This window comes from Sorex fumeus, unplaced genomic scaffold, assembly GCF_029834395.1.
Source record: "Sorex fumeus unplaced genomic scaffold, SorFum_2.1 ptg000002l, whole genome shotgun sequence".
In the NCBI taxonomy this organism is placed as follows: Eukaryota; Metazoa; Chordata; class Mammalia; order Eulipotyphla; family Soricidae; genus Sorex; species Sorex fumeus.
Window position 1 is genome coordinate 60,353,012 of NW_026606059.1, and position 20,423 is coordinate 60,373,434.

General features: G+C 41.0%; 1 protein-coding gene across 1 annotated transcript in view; it reads left to right on the top strand.

Moving 5' to 3' along the window:
* The window catches only part of SNTB1 (syntrophin beta 1), a 277,030-nt gene extending 257,507 nt beyond the window's left edge, over positions 1–19,523 (top strand). Inside the window, exons 6-8 of the mRNA XM_056111087.1 lie at positions 10,057–10,253; positions 12,377–12,567; positions 16,516–19,523. Of these exons, the coding sequence (XP_055967062.1) occupies positions 10,057–10,253; positions 12,377–12,567; positions 16,516–16,608 (481 nt within the window). The 3' untranslated portion in view covers positions 16,609–19,523. The remainder of the gene's footprint in view (positions 1–10,056; positions 10,254–12,376; positions 12,568–16,515) is intronic.
* Positions 19,524–20,423: the final 900 nt, after the last annotated feature.

Consider the following 20,423-nt stretch of genomic DNA (forward strand, 5'->3'; position numbering starts at 1 on the left):
ATGACTCTAAAAACTTTCATGTACACCTGACGATTGCTCACTATTGTCCAGAATCTACAATCAGTGTTCCCAAACGTGGTTGCAAATTACTCTTCCCAAGTTTTACAGTCTTTCAAAATAGGTCAACTCATGTGCGTGTGGGTGTACTTCCCTTTGCAAAACAGAATTTGTATTCAAGCAGTATTTTTGAATACTTACCAGGTGATAGACTGGGTGCAAGACTTTGTTTCCTAAATTATAAATTCGGAGGCACATTTCCATGGTTCAAAGTAAAGGCACAAATTCCATCCAGATTTGACATTTTAACATTTGATAAAGTAAAGGTAAAGTAAAGGCCCTCCCGTTGATCATCGATTTGCTGCCTGGCTAGGCCGTCCCAGTCTTACTAGAAGCACTCCTGCAGCACCTTAGATTCCAAGAGCAAATCCTCTTCATTTCTTATAAAGCCAAGGTCTGGGGATTGCTTTGAACTTTAGATCACCAAGGTGAACACACGTTCTGCATCAAAGTCACTGGTCAGCCTGTGCTTGTCCACATGCAGAGAGAATGTGGACACTGATGTTTGTCCTATCCTTCCTCCATCAAAGTCTTCTCCTCCAGACAAAATATCTCCAGATTATGCTTTTGGTAAAGCGTTTGAAGTGTTTAGTTGTTGCTGTAATTTCTTATTTAACATCATGCTAATTGTGTGAAACTATATTTCATTTTGCTTGTTTTGTTTTTGTCTTAGGGGTTGGGTTCTCACTGGGCTTTGCTCAGGGCTTGTCCCTGGCTTTGCACTTAGGGATCACTTTTGGTGGGACTCGGGTCAGCTGCATGCAAGACAAGTGTTCTCTCCACTGTAGCATCTCTCTGGCACTGCATTTCAGTATCTCTGGTTTCCTTTGTAATTCTGTTTACCTTATGTTCACATATGTACATATTTCAGTCCATGGACTTCATTGATGAAGATATTTATCTATTTTTCCTTTTTTTTTTTTTTTGGTGGCAGGGGCAATTAGGGAGGAGGGAGTGGGCCATACCTGATGGTGCTCAAGGACTACTCTTGGTGATGCTTAGGGAACTACATGGTGCCAGTGTTTGAACTGGAATCACCCTCATGCAAGGCAAGGCATTATTCCCTGTACTCTCTCTTAGTCCTTAGAAATCCTCTCTAAAAACTTGGTGCCTGGGACTCAATGCAGTGTTTTCTGTTGTGGTCTAATACATGGAGTAGAACACAAGTCTACCATCTGCTTTCTTGCCCCTAATGCAGTTTAAGTTAAAATTTCATTTTTTTTTTTGACCAAACTAGGTGGTAGTCAGGGCTTAGTTCCAGTTCTATGCTCGGGGATTACTCCTGGCAGTGCTTGTGGAACCATAAATGATGCCAGAGATTCTAACTATGGTCAGCCACGTGCAAGGCAAATGCCCTAGCTCCTGTATTGTCTCTCCAGCCCAGTTCACTTCAGTGTTGTTAACAACTGCCAGTTGAGTCAGCATCAGCTGCATTTCCAGCAGTGCTTCTGTATCATACCTTTCTCTTTCTAGTTTTGTGTTTGTTGACTTTTCCTTATAACTCAGTGCTTATCACACTCATCTTCTGATTCTGTGCTGCTTATCCATCCCAGTTTTGGACCGACTATTGGCTTGAAGTCCATGTTCTTTACAAGTTCAGAAAAGCTATTGATAAGAGTCTTTCAAGGTAGAGAGTCCAAGGATGTTGGCTCATGTCCTGCATGCTCTGGGCTCAGTTTATGGTTGCACAGCATTATTGGGTACAGCCCTAGTGATGCCTGAACACTGCCAGAGTGTCCCAGGGCATCCCCAGCCTCCAGCATTTTAGAGGCTGAGCAGTACCGCATCCTTGAGTCTTTGCATTGAACTTCCAGCCTGGTTGGTCAAAAATTGCCAGGATTAATCCCAGGCCTCCTGATTTTTTTGAAGATTCTCCTCCCCCCTCACACACACACACACCAGAAAGAAAGAAAGAAAGAAAGAAAGAAAGAAAGAAAGAAAGAAAGAAAGAAAGAAAGAGAAAAATTAAAAGGAAAAAAAAGAAAAGAAAAGCAAGGCTGGAAAGATAAAAGTCCCTTGCCTGGTGCAGTCAGGTTTAATCCTTGGCACCACACAGGGTCCTGTAAGCACCTTCAGGTGTGATCCCCAAGCACAGCCAAGTATGACCCCCCAAAATGACTAAAAAAAAAAACTAAAAACAAAAATCAAAACTCACTGATGAAAATATTTAACAAGGGAATAGGTAGGTAAGTGAAAGAACTAGTGGGCATGCTCTGCATGCAGGAGGCCTGGGTTCAACCCCTGACACCTCATGGTCCTCTGACTAGCATCTCTGGGTGTGACCCAAAAACAAAACCAAAATTTAGCAGGACAGGTATGAGGACACATTTCTGCCTCCATCCTAAATTAAACTGATTAATACTAGCTGTGATCATTTGACAAGTACTCATCTAATTAATAGGTTTTGCACTCATTACTCCTTTTAAGACCAAATGAACATTGAAAGAGAGTTATCAATGTGCTCTTTCTATTTTCTTTATTCTGTTGCTTTCCTAGTAATCTAGTTCCTGAATTATATAGTTTATACAGTTTCTCATGAACTACATTTCCTCTTCTCCAAAAGTCAAAAATGATTAATCAAAAAATACATCATATAATTCTGCCCGGGAACAGGATCACGGGATGTATTTTCCCCTCTCCCCTTTTTGTTTTAAACATCAAAATATAATTTCTACTTTTCCTGTCTCTCAACTTTTCACTTGTCCTCTTTGATTTCCCAAATTTCCCTAAAGTTTCAATTATATAGTTTCAGTCCATCTTGAACTTCAGTGTGTAATCTTCAACAAGGACTTAAATTCATTGGTAGCATCAAATATCTTTTCTAAGTCTACTCACTTCTTATTTTCCATTCAACCCATTCTTTTCACAAAGTGAAGCAAGATCTTTTTTAAGTTATGGCTTCTTTCAGTCATTCATCAGACCAGCTAGTCTACAGATGCAAAGCTACGTCTTCTTCTTTCTTCTTGTTCTGTACATTTCTAAAGATAGCAACAGATGTTGTCTTTGGCATTGTTAAATAAGCTTTCCCTGTTTAAACCCTCAGTCTCCCATCTAAAGGACTGTCTATTTTTGAGTGCTTTTTTTGACTCCCAGTAAAAACTTCCTGTTCTCTGCAGTGGACAAAGTCCATGAGGATTCTGGTGTAACTTAACTTAGAACCCAGGTACCAGGTTCTCTGAATCTGTGGTGCCTGAGACCTGAGTGGACATATACAGTTAGCAGACCATTGGGCAGTCCAGGATCCCATAATGAGAAAGAGTAAATAGCCCCTATTATTTCAGTATCATGAACTTGGTATTGAGTAGCAATACCTGGGACCTGGGACACTGCACCAGGCTGTTTTCACTCGGAGTGCCCTAGAGTGGGCCGGGTGAGAGCCCTCCCCACCCCAGGGGACTGAGCCCCGGCATCTGACCTCCACTACCCAGCTGCCGCCATGCTCCAGGCTGCTTTTTGACACATCATAAAATACTTCCTACCCATTTCCCATGATTGTCACACCATGTTTGATGGGGTTCAGACATCAGGCAACAAATCATAGAGAGAAATATATGTATGTATGTACCTCTCGGAGAGCCCGGCAAGCTACCCAGAGTATCCCGCCCACACGGGCACAGCCTGGCAAGTTCCCCATTGCAAATTCTACATGCCAAAGACAGTAATGTTAACAGATCTCATTCCCCTGACCCTGAAAGAGCCTCCAATCATTGGGAAAGATGAGTAAGGAGAGGCTGCTAAAATCTCAGGGCTGGGAGGAATAGAAATGTTACTGGCACCCGCTCAAGTAAATTGACGGATAAAGAGATGACAGTGACAGTGACCATGAACTTAAAAATATGCAATGCTAATGCAGATTCTTCTCAAGATAAAGATTTTATAGCGTGTGAATGCAATCCTACCCTGTTTTTCCTCTGTCTCTTCCTAGTAGCTGCCACTTTCCTCACCACATAACCAAGAGAGGTAAAATAAAAGAGCCTAATATTATCCAGTCCACTGGCTTAGTTTGTTAATTTTGGGGCCACATCCCACTGTGTTCAAGACTTACTCTTGGCTCTGTGCTCAGGATTCAGTCTTGGAAAGGTTTGTGGGACCATTTTTACTGCTGCCATCAGACCTGGGATGACTGCATGCAAAACATGTGCCTTACCTACTGTAATATCTCATTATATTTCTCCAGTGACTTTGTCCCATGTTTCTATTGTCATGGTTTGTCCACAGTTCTCTGTTGTACTCAGGATGGTGTAGTGATGAATGTCCACATTTCTGTATATCATCCCCAACTAATTGCTATGAATAATCAAATACAGTTAGATATGTTGTAAGCAACAAATGAAATCTGTTATTTCCTACATTTGATAGCAATAAAATACATATATATACATATATGTATATAATATGCATATATACATATATTTTATATACCATCTGACAATGTTTAGGTGGTAACTCCTGGCTCAGCACTCAGGAATCACTCCTGGTGGTGCTCAGAGGGACCATATGGGATGCTGGAGACTAAATCCAAATCAGCCATGTACAAGGCAAATGCCGTATCCTCTGTTATATCACTCTTTCTCTGGCCTTGTAGTGAAATATATTGATGCGTGTACATGCACGCGCGCGTGTGTGTGTGTGTGTGTGTGTGTGTGGTTGTTGATGACAGTAATATTCCTTTCTCTTGCCAGTATCTACTGCTCTCTGTCCTCTTGGAAGAACTGGAGGTTCTCATTCACAATAGGATCATCATTCTGTGATGAAGTTTTTCATCACAGTCCCGTGGCCCCAGTGAGGGAGGATGATTGTCTGCCCACCCACTCATCCCTGCCTCTTATCCTTCTTCTTTCATTCCAGGAATGACTCTCCCAAGAGCCATTTGCCAGAATGAGAAGATTGGGACTTAGTAGGTGGGGGAAGAACTTCTCTTTCTAAACTGACTCTCCTCAATTTATGGATCATGTCTCTCTGATCACTCCCTGCCTGGCCTTGGATCTGCTTTGTTGGTTAAAATTTCCATAATGAATCCCATAGACTAGGGAGCTTAAGTGACAGAAATTCATTTTCTCACAGTTCTGGAGATTTGAAGTCCAATTGGAAGGTGCTGTCCATCCAGGTTAGTTTGTGATGAAAACTTTGTCATACACAGACAGTAGCCTTTCTACCCTTTCTCAGATGGAGTGTGTGTGTGTGTGTGTGTGTGTGTGTGTGTGTGTGGGCATGCGCACATGTACTTGAAAACAGAAGTTTCGTGTTTTTCTGCCTTTCTCTTAAGATTTCAAACCCCTTCCTTATGATGCCTCACTTAAACCTTATGATTCCTTTATATGATTCCCTGTATACATGTAAATGCATCCAGGTTAGGTCTTCATGTAAATGAAGAGGAAAGTACACTTCAGTCTTAACAGTGTTCATCAGTACATTAGGGACCTATCAGCTGGTAAATGACAATAGCCATATTGAATGAATGAAAGAATGAATTACTGGTTTGGGGCGATTGGTTGGAAGGATGGGAGAAGGAACTTGAACAGGACCTGATAGGCCCTTCAGAGTGTCAATGAACTGTTAAGATTCTTTTAACTTCAGCTGGCAGAGCCCAACATTGTTCCTATGTCCATTTGCTGCAAATCAGTTGTGTCAGGTAAGGGCTTAATGAGGCCACACATGAAGCTTATCCTATGTGGATCACTTAAGTCTGAGGCAGGGCAGTTGAAAGGCACAACCATCAGGCATTAGGCATTAGGAACTAGGCATGAGCAAGATAGCCATACCAGACCCTCCCCCCAAAAAAAAGCAGGGCTAGAGAGGTAATACAGGTGATAAGGCACCTGGCTTGCATGCAGATAACCCTGGTTCAATCCCCAGCAGGACCAGGTTCTTGAGCACTGACAGGAGTGTGGTCCTGAGAACCACCAAAAAAACCCAATCAAACAATGAAGATATAGATGGTATGGAGAAGTTTAATACTTAATCGCCACTAGCATCACACAAACAAAACACATGTGCCACAGGAGGCAGGAGGCAGCTGTTATCCATCTCAATAGAATTTCAGATTCTGAAAATTAAAATGGAAAACTTGGAGTGGTCCCTCTCGGAGAGTCCAGCAATCTACCAAGAGTATCCCACCTGCACGGCAGAGCCTGGCAAGCTCCCGTGACATATTCGATATGCCAAAAACAGTAACAACAAGTCTCACAATGGAGACATTACTGGTGCTGCTCGAGCAAATCGATGAACAACGGGAGGACAGTGCCACAGTGCTACTTGGGTTAATTTTCATCATAGAGAATTTTAAAGCTTATTTTTAAATTGCCATGTTTATGTTGCTTAAAGACTACTTTAAAGGTTGGGGGGAAAACATAAAAAATAAAGTAACCCATAAAATTTTTTGACAATTTAATGGGTTTACTTCCAAGCATTTCTCTTATGTGGCTGAACTGAAGACTGTTACTTTTCACTGAATGTATGCCCATTTTACTCATATGTTCACTAAATGTATGTCTAATTATGAAACAACTTTAAAGATCTATAGAGTTATCTGTCTGAAAGATATTTACCTATCTGCATCCAGTATGGATGTACTTCACTTGATTTTCATCTGGAAAGTGTTCCCTTTTGGACCAAAGAAACAGTATATGAGTTAAGATTAAGTTGTTTGTCTGACTTGCAGCCAACCTCACTTTGATTCCCGACACCATGTATGGTCCCATGAATACAGATCCAGGAGTAAGCCTTGAATACTACCAGGTGCGGTCCAACAGCCTCCACTTTCCCCCATCCCCTCCCTATGCACACATATGCAAAGACAATTTGGTTTTATTTCAGTTTATGTACCGTACTCTAGGTTTCATTAACCAGTATTGGCATATTGAAGAGAACACATAATTCATCATGTCTGCTGTTTCTTCAGATGGAAAATCCTCTCTTTAAATATAAATTTTAGATAACTCACATGTATTTGAAAAGTCATTTTTTCTCTCTTCCCTTTTCAACTAATTAGACTTGGGTAATGAGATAGACAGACACTGGAGTGTTCCCATTTTTTGGCAATTGTGATTAATGTTGTAGTGGACCTGGAGTGCAATTTCTCCCTGAGATACTGATTTTAATTCATTCAGAGTGAATTAAAAAAAAATGATTCTAGTGACTCAGAGTTGGGGGTGCAGCCACATATACTAGATCTAATTTTTCTCCTTGGAAGATGCTCCATACTATTTTCCATAATGCCTGAACCAATGTACATCTGCACCCACAGTATCTTTCCTCCATCACCTTGGAAACGTTTATTCTTTCCTGCGCTTTATGTCAGAGAATTTTACTGCCAAAAGATTTTCTTTTGTCTTGTTTTGTTAGTTTTTCAGGCCACACTCAAGTGCTTGGGGCATGCTCCTGGCTCTGTGCTCAGGCATGACTCCTAGCATTGCTTAGGAGTCATTTGTGTTGCCAGAGATAAAACTAGGGTCAGCTGCATGCAAGCAAATGTCTTCACTCTGGACTGTCTATCGACGCCAACCAAAGATTTTTAAAAAACTGTTTTCTTCAGATTGACATTGAAACACTAATCCTCTCACCTAATTCTAACTTTGATAGTAAAATAAAACTCCTTAGACTTATGCAGAAATTTTATTTGAAATACAACAGGGTACAGTCAATTTAATTGTGCTGACAATTTTTTTCTATAGGATTTAAGCTTTTAATAGAACAAGGGGGCAGACAGAGAGATAGTAAGGGGGTAAGTGCTTGGCTGGCACATCACTGACCTTTGTTCAATCTCTGGTACCCCATAGCATCCCCCAAAGCACCATCAGGAGTGATCCCTGGGCACAGAGCAGCCCTGAGCACAGCTATGTGTGCCCAACCACTCTAAAAGAAAGTGAGATATCCTTTTTGCAAGTTTTTATCTAGAGCTAGTTTTAACTAAGAAAATGACTCTTTTATTCATCAACTAAATAGACATCTTGAATTTTTCTAAGAAATGGTAAAGTGTTTGTGCATTAAAAGATTAAGCTGGGGTCGGAGCGATAGTACGAGGGTAGGAAATTTGCCTTGCATACAGCTGACTGGGATTTGATCTGTGGCATCCCATAGGGTCCTTTGAGTTCCGCCAGGAGTAATTCCTGAGAGCAGAGCCAGGAATAACCCCTGAGCATCACCGGGTGTGACCCAAAAAATCCAAATAAATAAATAAATAATAAAATATTAAGTTGAAAATACAGTTGCTCTGGAAAGATGTGAACTTATTAAATTCTATTCACGGTCTCCTGAAAATTAGACGTTTCTCCTAAAAGGAAGCTGAGATGCGGAGGAATAGGAGAGAGAAGGATGGACATGTTTAACGAGGACCATTGAGAAGTATGACCCTGTGCCTGCCTTGAAGGTTGCACTCATACTGATTCTCATTTTTAGTCTGATTTGCAAAAGAAAATATGGAAGTCACATTATATGATGATCATAAGTTCTAAAGTCTGTGTATAAGGCATGTATAAAAATCGTTTCCAGGCGGTCAGTGGGCCGAACATATGCTTTTTGTGGAGGAGGGCCAGATTTGTTCCATGGCACTACATGGTCCCCTGGGAGCAACCCCTGAGCACAGACCTGAGAGTAATTCCTGAGCACCACTGTCTGTGACCCCAGACCAAACAAATCCAAAATCACTTCTGAAATTCCTTAGCACTACCATCTGTGCCTTTTTTTCCTATTTCCCAGCAAGTACAACCACACGGATTGTTTATCAAGCCTGAACACAAGCACACAGGTTGCTACCTCTTTCTTTCGCGGGGTATCACTTTCAGTGGTGCTCAGAGGACCAGTCGGTGTTGGGGATTGAATCCAAAGGGGACTGAAAGCAAAACATAGCACATGGAGCACCAGCCCTTTGAACTGCCTCTTTGGTACATGGCTGCTACTTCTTCAGTTGGCTCCAGGGGGTGGTTTACTTGCATTTGGAGGCAGAGTGCATGAAAAATGCATATCCACAATTACATGCAACACAGGCTCCTGACTCTAAAGGAACACAGATAAACCAAGTTTATTCCAGGAAATTCAAGATTCACTTTCCCATCCTGTGCTCACACTGGGACAAATAGAGACCCAGGAGTGGAATCATAGCAGACATTTTACACCCTGAAGTGTTCCCTCTCTCGTTTCCTTAATTGTCTCTCTCTTTTTGGCAGAGTGAGTAGAGTTGAATTGATCCAACTAGAGTTAAAGTCAGTTTACTCAGTTCCTTTGCATATTCAACCAGATGTTCAGTTATTGAGTTCTTTCTCCTAGTTAATTGTTTTAGTCTTTATTATTATTATTATTATTATTATTATTATATTTTAGGTAATTATTTGCCTCCTGATGAATATGGTTTTGACCCACATGCTTAGCTTCTGGAGCTGACCTCTGGGTGTTCACATCCTCTTCCTCGGTTCCCATGTTTTTCCCATCAACCTCACTGTACCCTCCCCGCACCCCTCAGCCTGGCACTCTCAAGTCTGTAATCCAGCGTCCAACGTTTATTTCTGATTGAGTGATAGCAGAGCGGTTAGAGCGTTTGCCTTGCACATGGCCATCCTGGGTTCGATTCTTCTGCCCCTCAAGCAGGGGCTACCAAGAGTATCTCGCCTGCACGGCAAAGTCTGGCAAGCACCCCGTGACATATTCAATATGCCAAAAACAGTAACAATAAGTCTCACAATGGAGATGTTACTGGTGTCTGCTCAAGCAAATCGATGAACAATGGAAGGACAGTGCTATCGTTCTTTCTTAATCAGACTCAAGCATCATAGAGGAACTCACTAAGACGATGACAGAATACTGTGGAGAAGCAGAGTCATCCATTCACTTCCAATCAGAAAAAAAAAAGCAAATCACTCACTGTGGTGGGGTGTGGGGGTCTTGTACCAAGGGTTACATTCCTGGTGAGAAAGTCATTTTCATCTTGATAATTTCTCTCTCTCTCTCTCTCTCTCTCTCTCTCTCTCTCTCTCTCTCTCTCTCTCTCTCTTTTCTTCTCAACAGGCTGGTGCATTCGGGTCCAGGGAAAGGATCACCTCAGTTTGGTGTGGATCTCTCCTTTGCGACACGTACTGGGACCAGGCAGGGGATCGAAACGCATCTCTTCAGGGCTGAGATCAGCAGAGACCTCTCACACTGGACCAGGAGCATAGTCCAGGGTTGCCACAGTGCAGCTGAGCTCATCACAGAGATCACCACAGGTGAGCGCTGTAGGCGAGGGCTGCTGATGGCACACTCCAAAGGGGTCATGCTTGCTCTGCTGGACCCAAGTCCAAGACTAGCTGCTGGCTGGGCTTAAAAGTCTAGAGGCAAATTTAAATTCTAAATGAATACACCTCATGCCCTACTGAAATGGAACCTGGGGTTTTGATTGTGAAAACACCTTTCCTCCTCTTCACTGAAAAAAGAGTTGGTGAGTTGGAGAATCAGGTGTTACTTTTCCTCCCTTGGGGCTTCCTGGAGGCTTGGCCTGTGTGGTCCAAACCAGGGCACTGGTTCATTATCACAGAATAAACTGAGAGGAGATACACGGCTCACAAAATGGATGATGCACCTGCAGGATAAGAGTGAAAAAGAGTAGAACAAAAGACATCTTGCTGGGGCCAGAGCAATAGTAGAGTAGTTAGTCATTTGCCTTACACCTGGCCAACCTACCTGGGTTCCAGACAGTTCTACCATATGGTCCTCCAAACACCGCCAGGAGCGATTCCTGAGTGCAGAGACAGGAGTAACGCCTGAGCACTGCCAGTTGTGACTCCCAAACAAAGAATAAACAAATCAATAATAATAATAAGGCATCTTGCAGTGGGTAAACAAAATCAAGGGAACTGCGTTGGGAAATCATCATTACCTTTGTCCCCAGGCTGAATGGAGAGATGGACACTGATACCACCAGTTACTCAATCATGAGCCATCTTCACGTGGAACTCTTAAGATTAGCCAAGGAAGCGGCAGAAATGGGCTCTGTGTAGACAGGGAGGAATATCTTTCAATAATGTCTCATAATGTTATTATATTGCAAGAAACAAAGTTCATTTTAACCTGAGACCACTGTAGCACTGCTCTGTCCTCCTATTGTTCATTGATTTGCTCGAGCGGGCACCAGTAAAGTCTCACAACAAATTGCCAGGTAGCTTGTTACTGTTTTTTGGCATATTAAATACGTCACAGGTAGCTTGCCAGGCTTTGCCATGTGGGCAAGATACTCTTGATAGCTTTCCAGGATCTCTGAGAGAGGCAGAGGAATCGAACCCGGGTCATCAGCGTGCAAGGCAAATGCTCTACTGGCTGTGCGATTGCTCCAACCCAACCTGAGACCAGCGTTTTTAAAACAAATTTAATGAACTAGAAATAGCAGGGTACCTTTTATGGTTGTGTGTTGTAGGACTTTTGGTTTGTGGCTGCTTGTGTGTGTGCGTGTGTGTGTGTGTGTTGTGTCCTGGATCCCAATATATTGCCTCATCTCAAAGAACCCTCACAGTTCCCTCACCAACTTTATTTTACAGATTAGAAACTAAATTTTGTCAAGGGTTAAGCAACTTACCCTGGACCATACACTAATAAATGACAGAATTGTTGCTGTTAATATTAGTGTTATTATGAGTAATCATTATTTTTAATGATGCCAGGTCTCATGCTTAATCAAACCCAGGTCTCATGCTTACAAGACATGTACTTCACTGCTGAGCCATACCTCTAATCCTTGTTTATTCATTTGGGTATCTACAGAGCCCTAGAATGTATCACCATTATGCCAGTGATTTAATAAATAATTTTTCAGGTTGCCATGATAAATACTTTTATGTCACTCCCCAACATATATATATATATAATAAGTATAGAGGTAGATATATAATGGATAATAGATGTGTATAACAAGCCACACCTGGCAGTGTTTCTGCCTTACTTCTGATTCTGCACTCAGGTATTATTCCTGGCAGTGCTTAGGGGACCATATGGGGTCCCGGTATCAAACCCAGTTTGGCTACATGTAAGGCAAGCATCCTACCTGCTGTACTATCACTCCAACTTCTCATTTAATTTTTCTTAACTGGGCAAAACAATATAAATCTAGGCAAGTGTAATAAAGAATTTTTTTCCTTAAACTGTAAGTCCTTATATTTTTTTCTAAATTGGGTCAGTTAAATGAGTCATTTTTTTTTTCATATAGAATCATGATGTTTTCTTCATTGTATAAATCTGTGCGTAGTCACTGGGACTGAGGAAACTGTGCTTAGGGAAGTGGACTGACTTTCACCATTCATCTCTCTCTCTCTCTCTCTCTCTCTCTGTCTCCCCCCCACCCCCGCACACCCCCTCCCAGCTTGCACCTACAAGAACCAGGAGTGCCGTCTGACCATCCATTATGACAATGGCTTTTCTATCACCACTGAGCCACAGGAGGGGGCCTTACCCAAGACCATCCTTCAGTCTCCTTATGAAAAGCTGAAAATGTCATCCGATGATGGGATCAGAATGCTGTATTTAGATTTCGGAGGCAAAGATGGAGAGATTGTAAGTGCACTTCTCTGAGCATGCTAAGCAATGATTTCCTTCATGTTTCACACCAGTCATGACTGGCAGGTGTTACCTGGTACCTATTCGACATGTGAACTACCAACAGATTCTGCTCGTTATAGCTTATTTGATCCTGAAAAAGTGAACAGATTAGCGGGTTATTTGTTTCAAAGCTCCTCCTTCTATCTCCTTTACTATAGAGTACTACCTAGGTTTCTGAAGCAGAGGAAGGAATCTGACTGGAGAGAGAGCTCCAGTATGAGTGCATGCGGGAGTTCTGGGTTTGACCCCTGACCCCACACAGTACCTGTACACCGCCAGAAGTAATTCTTGAGCACAAAGCCAGGAGTAGCCCATAAGCACCATCAGGTGCGGCTTAGGAACCAACAAAAGGAAACAATCCTTTCCAAATTCATCATTAAATTCTCATTAGATGAGGTCCGACCAGCTTCAACAATGTCTCATTCAAATGCTAAAAATCAGGAGTATTTAGCCTACTGTCAACATTAGTCTCAGAGCATAGATAGAAGGCAGAGGGTCCACAGCTTTGGTCATCCATCGGGTGGTCTTTGCAGAACAGAGAGTTGCTGAAAGCCATCGGAAGAGATAGACATGGAGCTGCAGGAAAGAGAACATGATTATCTCTACCCAAAAGGGCAGAGCGTGATGGGTCCATGCATGAAAAGTATGGCTAACAGTATTGGAAACCAAGTAGCTCAATAAAAGTGGTTTAAAAAATAAATGTTAAGTTTGCCACTCATTGCCTCTTTTGCAAACCTTAGCAACCAAAAGGAGAGAGAGAACAAAAGGGAATGCCCTGCCACAGAGGCGGGATGGGATGGAGGTATGGGAGGGGTGGGAGGGGTACTGGGATCATTGGTGGTGGCGAATGGGCACTGGTGGAGGGATGGGTACTCGATCATTGTATGACTGAAACCCAAGTACAAAAACTTGTAAGGTCAACAACTGTACCACATGGTGTCTCACTAATAAAAAAATTTAAATAAATAAATAAGGCTGGAGCGATAGTACAGCAGTTAGGGCAATTGCTTTGCATATGGCCATCCCAAGTTCGATTCCTGATATCCCATATGGTCCCTCAGGCACTACCAGGTGTAATTCCTGAGTGCAAAGCCAGGCGTAAGCCCTGAGCATCACTGAGTGTGACCCCAAAACCAAAACAAAAAGTTAGACTGGAAGCTGTTCTCAAAAGCAAATTTAGAACAACTCTCGTCCTTTACTGCCAGGGTCACTCAGGGAAGAAATTAGGCTCTGCTGGATCTGGTTGCTGCAATGTTGAGATTAAAGACCTCATGGACTGAGAGATAGTGCAGGTGTGTACCTTGCACGCAGCAGATTCTGGTTTAACCACTGGCACCAATATGGTCCCAGAGCCAAGTCAGGAATGATCCCTAAATGCAGAGCCAAGAGTAAGCCCTGAGCGCTGCTGGTGTGCAGTCCACCCCCCCCCCCAACTCCTCACCTCAGAAGGAAGGAATTAGGGGGTGGGGGAGGGGACAGAAGGGAGGGGAAGAGGAAAAGGAAGGTTGGGAAAAGTAAGGAAAGAGGGAAGGCCCTAGTTCTCCACGTGTGCTCCTGAGCTTTCTTCCCTATATTCAACCACCAATAAAGTCCCACAGGAGAAAAGACTGAAGTAATTGTGGAGAATGAGGAGAAAGAAGAGGGATTTCAACAAAATGGATGGATTGTTTCATGTTGTGTGGGTTTTTGTATGGGTTGTTCTTTCTTTCTTTCTTTCTTTCTTTCTTTCTTTCTTTCTTTCTTTCTTTCTTTCTTTCTTCTTGGGTCAAACCCGGCAATGCACAGGGGTTACTCCGGGCTCTGCACTCAGGAGTTACTCCTGGTGGACCATATGGGATGCTGGAAATCGAACCCGGGTTGGGCGTGTGCAAGGCAAATGCCCTATCCGCTGTGCTATCATTCCAGCCCCTGGGATAGGCTTTTATTTGTATTTTGTCTTAAGCATCATGGTTTGCAGTGGCATGAATGACGGGGTTTCGTGCAGAATATTCCCATACCGCACCCTCACCAGAATGTCCACTTCCCTCCACCTGACTTAGAAGATTTAGGAAGGACGGAGACACTGATTGGATTAGTAAGATCAAAGTCACATACAGCTTCTCCCAGAGTGTCATTCATTCACCCCAAGAGGCAGGTACCAGGCATTTTGTGGGTTAATGGAAGGAAGGACGAGAGAGAAATGGTAGGAAAAGCAAGAAATTGAAGATCCAGAGACCCGTGTTCTCTTTCTGAGTTCTCTTTCTAACTCACCAAGTGTCTTTGGCAAGTCCTTTCATTTCTTTGCATCTGATTTCCCCACTTCTAAATGCAGAGGATGAAATAGGCCACCTTTAAGGTTTCTTCCCCATTTGACAGTCCATGTCAGCGAATTAAAACTCTGCTTAAGCCCAGGCTCTGGCATCAGAGACCCCTGAGCGGTTTTTTGTTTGTTTGTTTGTGTTTGTTTGTTTTGTTTTGTTTTGTTTTTTTAAAATTGAATCATCGTGAGCTACACTTACAAACCTTTCATGTTTGAGTTCCAGTTATACAATGATCGAACACCCATCCCTCCACCAGTGTACATTTTCCACCACCAATGTCTCCAGTATCCCTCCCCTCTCCCGTATCCCACCCCTCCCCCTGTCTCTATTCTCTGTCTACTATTGGCATTGTGGTTTGCAATACAGATAATGAGAGGCCATCATGTTTGAGACCCTTGAGTTTGAGTCCAGGCTTTCTTTGTCCTGGTAGAACTATGCTCTCAAAATATTTTATAAGTAAAGTAAGTAAAGGCCCTCCCGTTGATCATCGATTTGCTCGAGCGGGCCCAGTAACGTCTCCATTGGAGACTTTGTTGTTACTGTGTCTGGCATATCGAATACTCTCGGTAGCTTGCCGGGCTCTCTGAGAGGGGCAGAGGAATCGAACTCGGGTCGGCCATGTTGGCTGCGTGCAATGCAGACGCCTTCCCCGCTGTGCTATCGCTAATCATGATGATAATAACAACTACCTCACAAGGATTGTGTGATAATAAAAGAAGTGAAATTTAAGAAAATATTTAACACTTGTTTCATGCTAACTGGAGCCTTCCCTTTACTAGGTGGTATTTTACATTCAGGTTGTCATTCTCCTACAGTATCGGGAAGAACAGATAAGAATTGAGAACATCTGGGGCTAAAGAGATAGTACAGTAGGTAGGGGAGTTGCCTTGCACGTGGTCGACCAGATTCAATCCTCAGCTCACCCCATAGGGACCCCTGAATCCTTCTGGAGAGATCCCTGAGCACAGAGCAACCTGATTGAGGCTCTAGTCATGCATCCAGTGTTCTCTTGGGCTCTGGCTTATACATCTGGGATTGAAAGGAACCAGAACAGACATATAATTTACCTACTTAGAGCGCCAGGTGTAGGACAGTAAGGATGCAGCTCTTAGCAGCATGGTTTCCTGTATTTTGGATTCAAGGAATTTTCATTACCATTTGAACTATATCTACCCTATGAGTTAGGGAGGACCAAAAAGGTTTTTAAGTTACTTGTCCAAGATATTATGTATAAAATTGTTAGAAACCAGAACCCAACCCTAAATCTTCAGATGTGAAATTTAATAGTGTATGTAGTCCAACATAAATAATATTACCATAGCGATACCCAAAATAAATGCTTTTAGACGGTCAAGAAAAGCAACATCAATATTTATGCTACTGGTTCATATAAATTTCACAGGATCTAAAAAGAGATGAGGTATAAGGAATAAGTTTAAGGTTATTTTTTATTGGAGGGGCAGGGAACATGGATTTAAAACATAATTGCTTCGGTTTATCATTCAAAATCAGGAAGTACAGAAATGCATTTGGTGTGGTGATCATAATTCTGTATCAAGCTTTCATTACAAATCTCTCATGCTTTATTCTCTTTCAATTTTAGCAACTGGACCTTCATTCCTGCCCCAAGCCAATTGTTTTCATCATTCATTCCTTCCTGTCAGCTAAGATTACAAGACTGGGCTTGGTGGCCTGAACAAAGGACAACTCCGCTTGGAGAACAGGAGGCTTGCAAAACGACCCAGGGGGGACCACTGGGCATCATTTGGCAGTGAGCAGAGCCCCAGACCTGGCATGTCACTGTCAGCTCCAGATGCTAAGTCCTCTGCAACTTTCCAGACTCCTCAGTCAGTTTTGCCAACTCCAAAGGGGTGCCCTAAGAAAGTGCTATGAGGACTATCAGAATAAAATTCTTTTTAGAAAGTGTAAAGGGGTGAAGGCAATTGGAAATACGCAACATAGCTTTTTAAATAACGACAATCAAGGACTCGAGCTTTAGAACAGCATGTGTAAATCTTAATCTGTTTCTAAGCAACTGGTGCACCCAGGTAAGCAAGGGCTGAATAGACGAGAAATAGACATTTTCACTTCTCCCAGCACATCCCAGTATGAGCTCTCACTGTATTGTGATTTATTTCCTACTTGTCATTGAGTGTTTTTTACTGGCAAGGAAAGAAAAATACTTCATATGGAAACCTTCCTTTATATTGAAGTATGAAGCAGCTGTAACTTTTGTTCTTAATGGATTTTCTTCCAGCAGTGTAGGATGATTCTGAAATGTCCCCGTTAGCATGTGCTGAGTAGGAATTAAAGAAAGCGATATCTATTGACTCTGAGCTGTTAAGTTGGTAGAATCTGAGCCAAAGACTGCTTATATTGCAAGCTTTGCTGGAGAATGGTATGTGTGAAATATGATTAATTCCAGACCATGCAATCCCCTATGTCTCCTGTTCTAGGACCATGATTTAGAACCTTATATGGAAGGCAAATGATATATTTTTAAGTTTATATATATAAACAATGCACATGGGATGAACTATCCCTTTTTTGTGGTTGTCAGTGGAATTTTGGAGCAACATATTGGCCCTTGTTTCTGCCTGTGCTTGTATGCATGCATTTTCAAACAAATAATAGAACAGCCTCATATAATTCAGAATAGTGCTGGGTTTTACATACTTCTAAGTATGGTCCCAGCTTATGATAGAGTCTATTGATAGCATTCACAGGTCTTTCAGAAGTCCAGGGAAATAATATAGTGACCTGATATTTTTTTACAAGAATATTCTCAGACAATATATAGCACATTACTTATCTAAAGCTTTTCCTTATATCTTTTGAAATAAATCACTTAAAATCCACTTATGAATTGATGTTGATGTCACTGTCCTAAAACCTTGGAAATCTGCTCTAGCATTTGTGACATTTCTTCCTTTAGTTTACATAGATAAATGCCCTGGGTCAAAGGTGTGTGCTTTCTCAGAATCATATTTTAGTAAATACCTATGCAAAGAGATTTTAATAGGTAAAGCAGTTTTTAAAGGAAAGTGGTATTGCTCACTCAGACATCTGTGTTTATGGAGTTGCAAAGTTTTATGTTTTCCCAAAGTATCTATCATAGAATATTACTTCCAAGGGACATTGATGGAGTGGTATTTTGTGGATGGAGGAAATAAGGAGTTTGGTCATCAGAAATGTTTGTTGGATATTAAATTAACAAAAGTTAAACCAGTTGTCTCAGAGACTTTAATAGACATTGTGATTTTCAAGAGTAAACATGCCATTTTTGACACAATTTCTTTCTTGTGGAACCAGTGTGTTTTAAAAATAAAGAAAAGAAAAACAAACAAAAAAAGCGTACTTTAGAAAACACAACTTTGAAACTTTAAACATTGTTTTAGGTTTTAAAATACTGAAGGGTGAAACCCAAACCTGAATAGTAGGAAAGCGTTGATGTATTTGTAAATTTACGTATTCTTTCATTATATATTTTCAGAATCACTGGAATGTTGTTATACAAGAGTACTTGTACTTGTGTATTGTAAATAACATTAAAATGCATATATTAATGCCAGTAGTTTAAATCAACAGTATATAATCTAAGGTGCTCAGTACTAGATGAAGTATGAGTTAATTACTCATAATTAAGTTGCAAAGATCCTATTATATATTTATAAGCAAATTAAAATGATAATAATTACAAATATTATTTCTTTCTTCATCACTTCAGTTTTTGAGTGAACAATATCTTTCTGGGTGGAAATCAACATAACTACATTCTCTGCATTTATAAAAATTAATTTAAATATTTATATTTTAGAGAAAATATATTTGAATAAAATTAATGCATTTTCTGCATTAAAGTGCATTCTTAGAAATATAAAATTTTACTAAGAAAATTGTGTATCCGAATTATTTTTTTCCCCGTAACTCAAAATATATCACATGAGAGTGGTTATGATGAATCAATTGTGAATATTCCTCTGTTTCTTATTCTGAATTCAATGTTGCAATGACTTTACACTGTAGAATTTAATCTTGTCCTGTTGTGTGTTACGAATGTGCTGAATGACAGGATCTCATACATCTGGGTCATGGCTCGGTACAGTCAATGAATGGACTTAGTCATGTGGAGATACTTGTTCTTGTCGAGTTTCCTCTGTGCTCAGCTTGTTTCTTATTTGAATTGATAGTTTATTAAATTCAGTGTTTTTCCCTTTAGGGAAATGAAATGGGAAACTACCAATCCCTTCGTGTGGTGAAACATTGTCAAACCATCCCATAGGAATTTAAAGATTCAATAGGAATGAATATATATGTGTATGTATATGTATGTGTGTATATATACATCCACATATATGTGAATATATACATACATATAACCACCAATTTTTTCCCAAAGTAATGAGCAGAAGCTTCCTCCAGCCCACCTCCACCCCCACCCCGGCTTCTACAATACTTGCTCCTTGCTTTTGAGGGCATTGGAATGAACTGGGTGAGAGGATAATTTTTGAATGTATCTTGAGTTTTTAAAAAATGTGCCTATGTTTATAGCACCATGGAGATCATGTAAAATTTATATATGAATTAATAAATATTCACCTCTGACTATGATGGACTGACTTGTGGTGTCCTGGTTGCCACAGAAGTGTGGGAGTGTGAAGACATGCTGCCTGGTGTCCTCGTTCCTCAAGATTGGCTAAAGAAGTGCTACAGAGGGCTGGAAGTGATAGTACAGTGGGTAGCATGCTTGCCTTGAATGTGGTTGGCACAGACTTGATCCTCTGCATCCATAGGCAGGGGAGTAACCCCTGAGCATCTCCAGATGTGTCCCCGTAAAAAGGGTGCTAATTGAAAAGAAGGATGTCACTACAATATTTTTTGAAGAACTTTTGTATCCATGTATTTGTATGTATGCTCTAAGCACTTGCATTCTAGTACTCAAACCATATTATTCTCTATTAAGGCTTGGTGTACATTTAAGATGCTCATCTAACAGGCCAGGGTTCAGACATTCTTCCACTATTTAGAAATTTCATGGAAATGAAATTACATTTCAAATAGTAGAGCCTCAGTTACTAAGTGATGCTCAACATATTATTGCCCAAAAATTATTTATAATTTTATCAATGCTACATTTGCCTATTAAGAGTATCTGATTTGCTAATAGTACAGATAGCAACATAGTATAAATACTACATGAAAATAATTGTACACCAATTTTAAAATTCTAAGTTTAACTTGATTTACTGGGATTTATCCTAGATATGTAATTGTACATGTGCATGAAGACTAACTGGGTTATCTTTGCAGGATTGTTGGTAATATGACACTAGAAAATATTATGGCAGGCTGGTGAGATAGTACAGCAGTTACATGTATACTAAGGTGTTTGCAGGATGTTCATTCTGCATGAAATTGAAAATTTCTGGTCATGTGGAGAGAATCTCTTATCTCTATTCCATTGTTTCCAGTCTAGAGTTTTTAGAAAGTTCTTACAATTCTAGTGCCAAA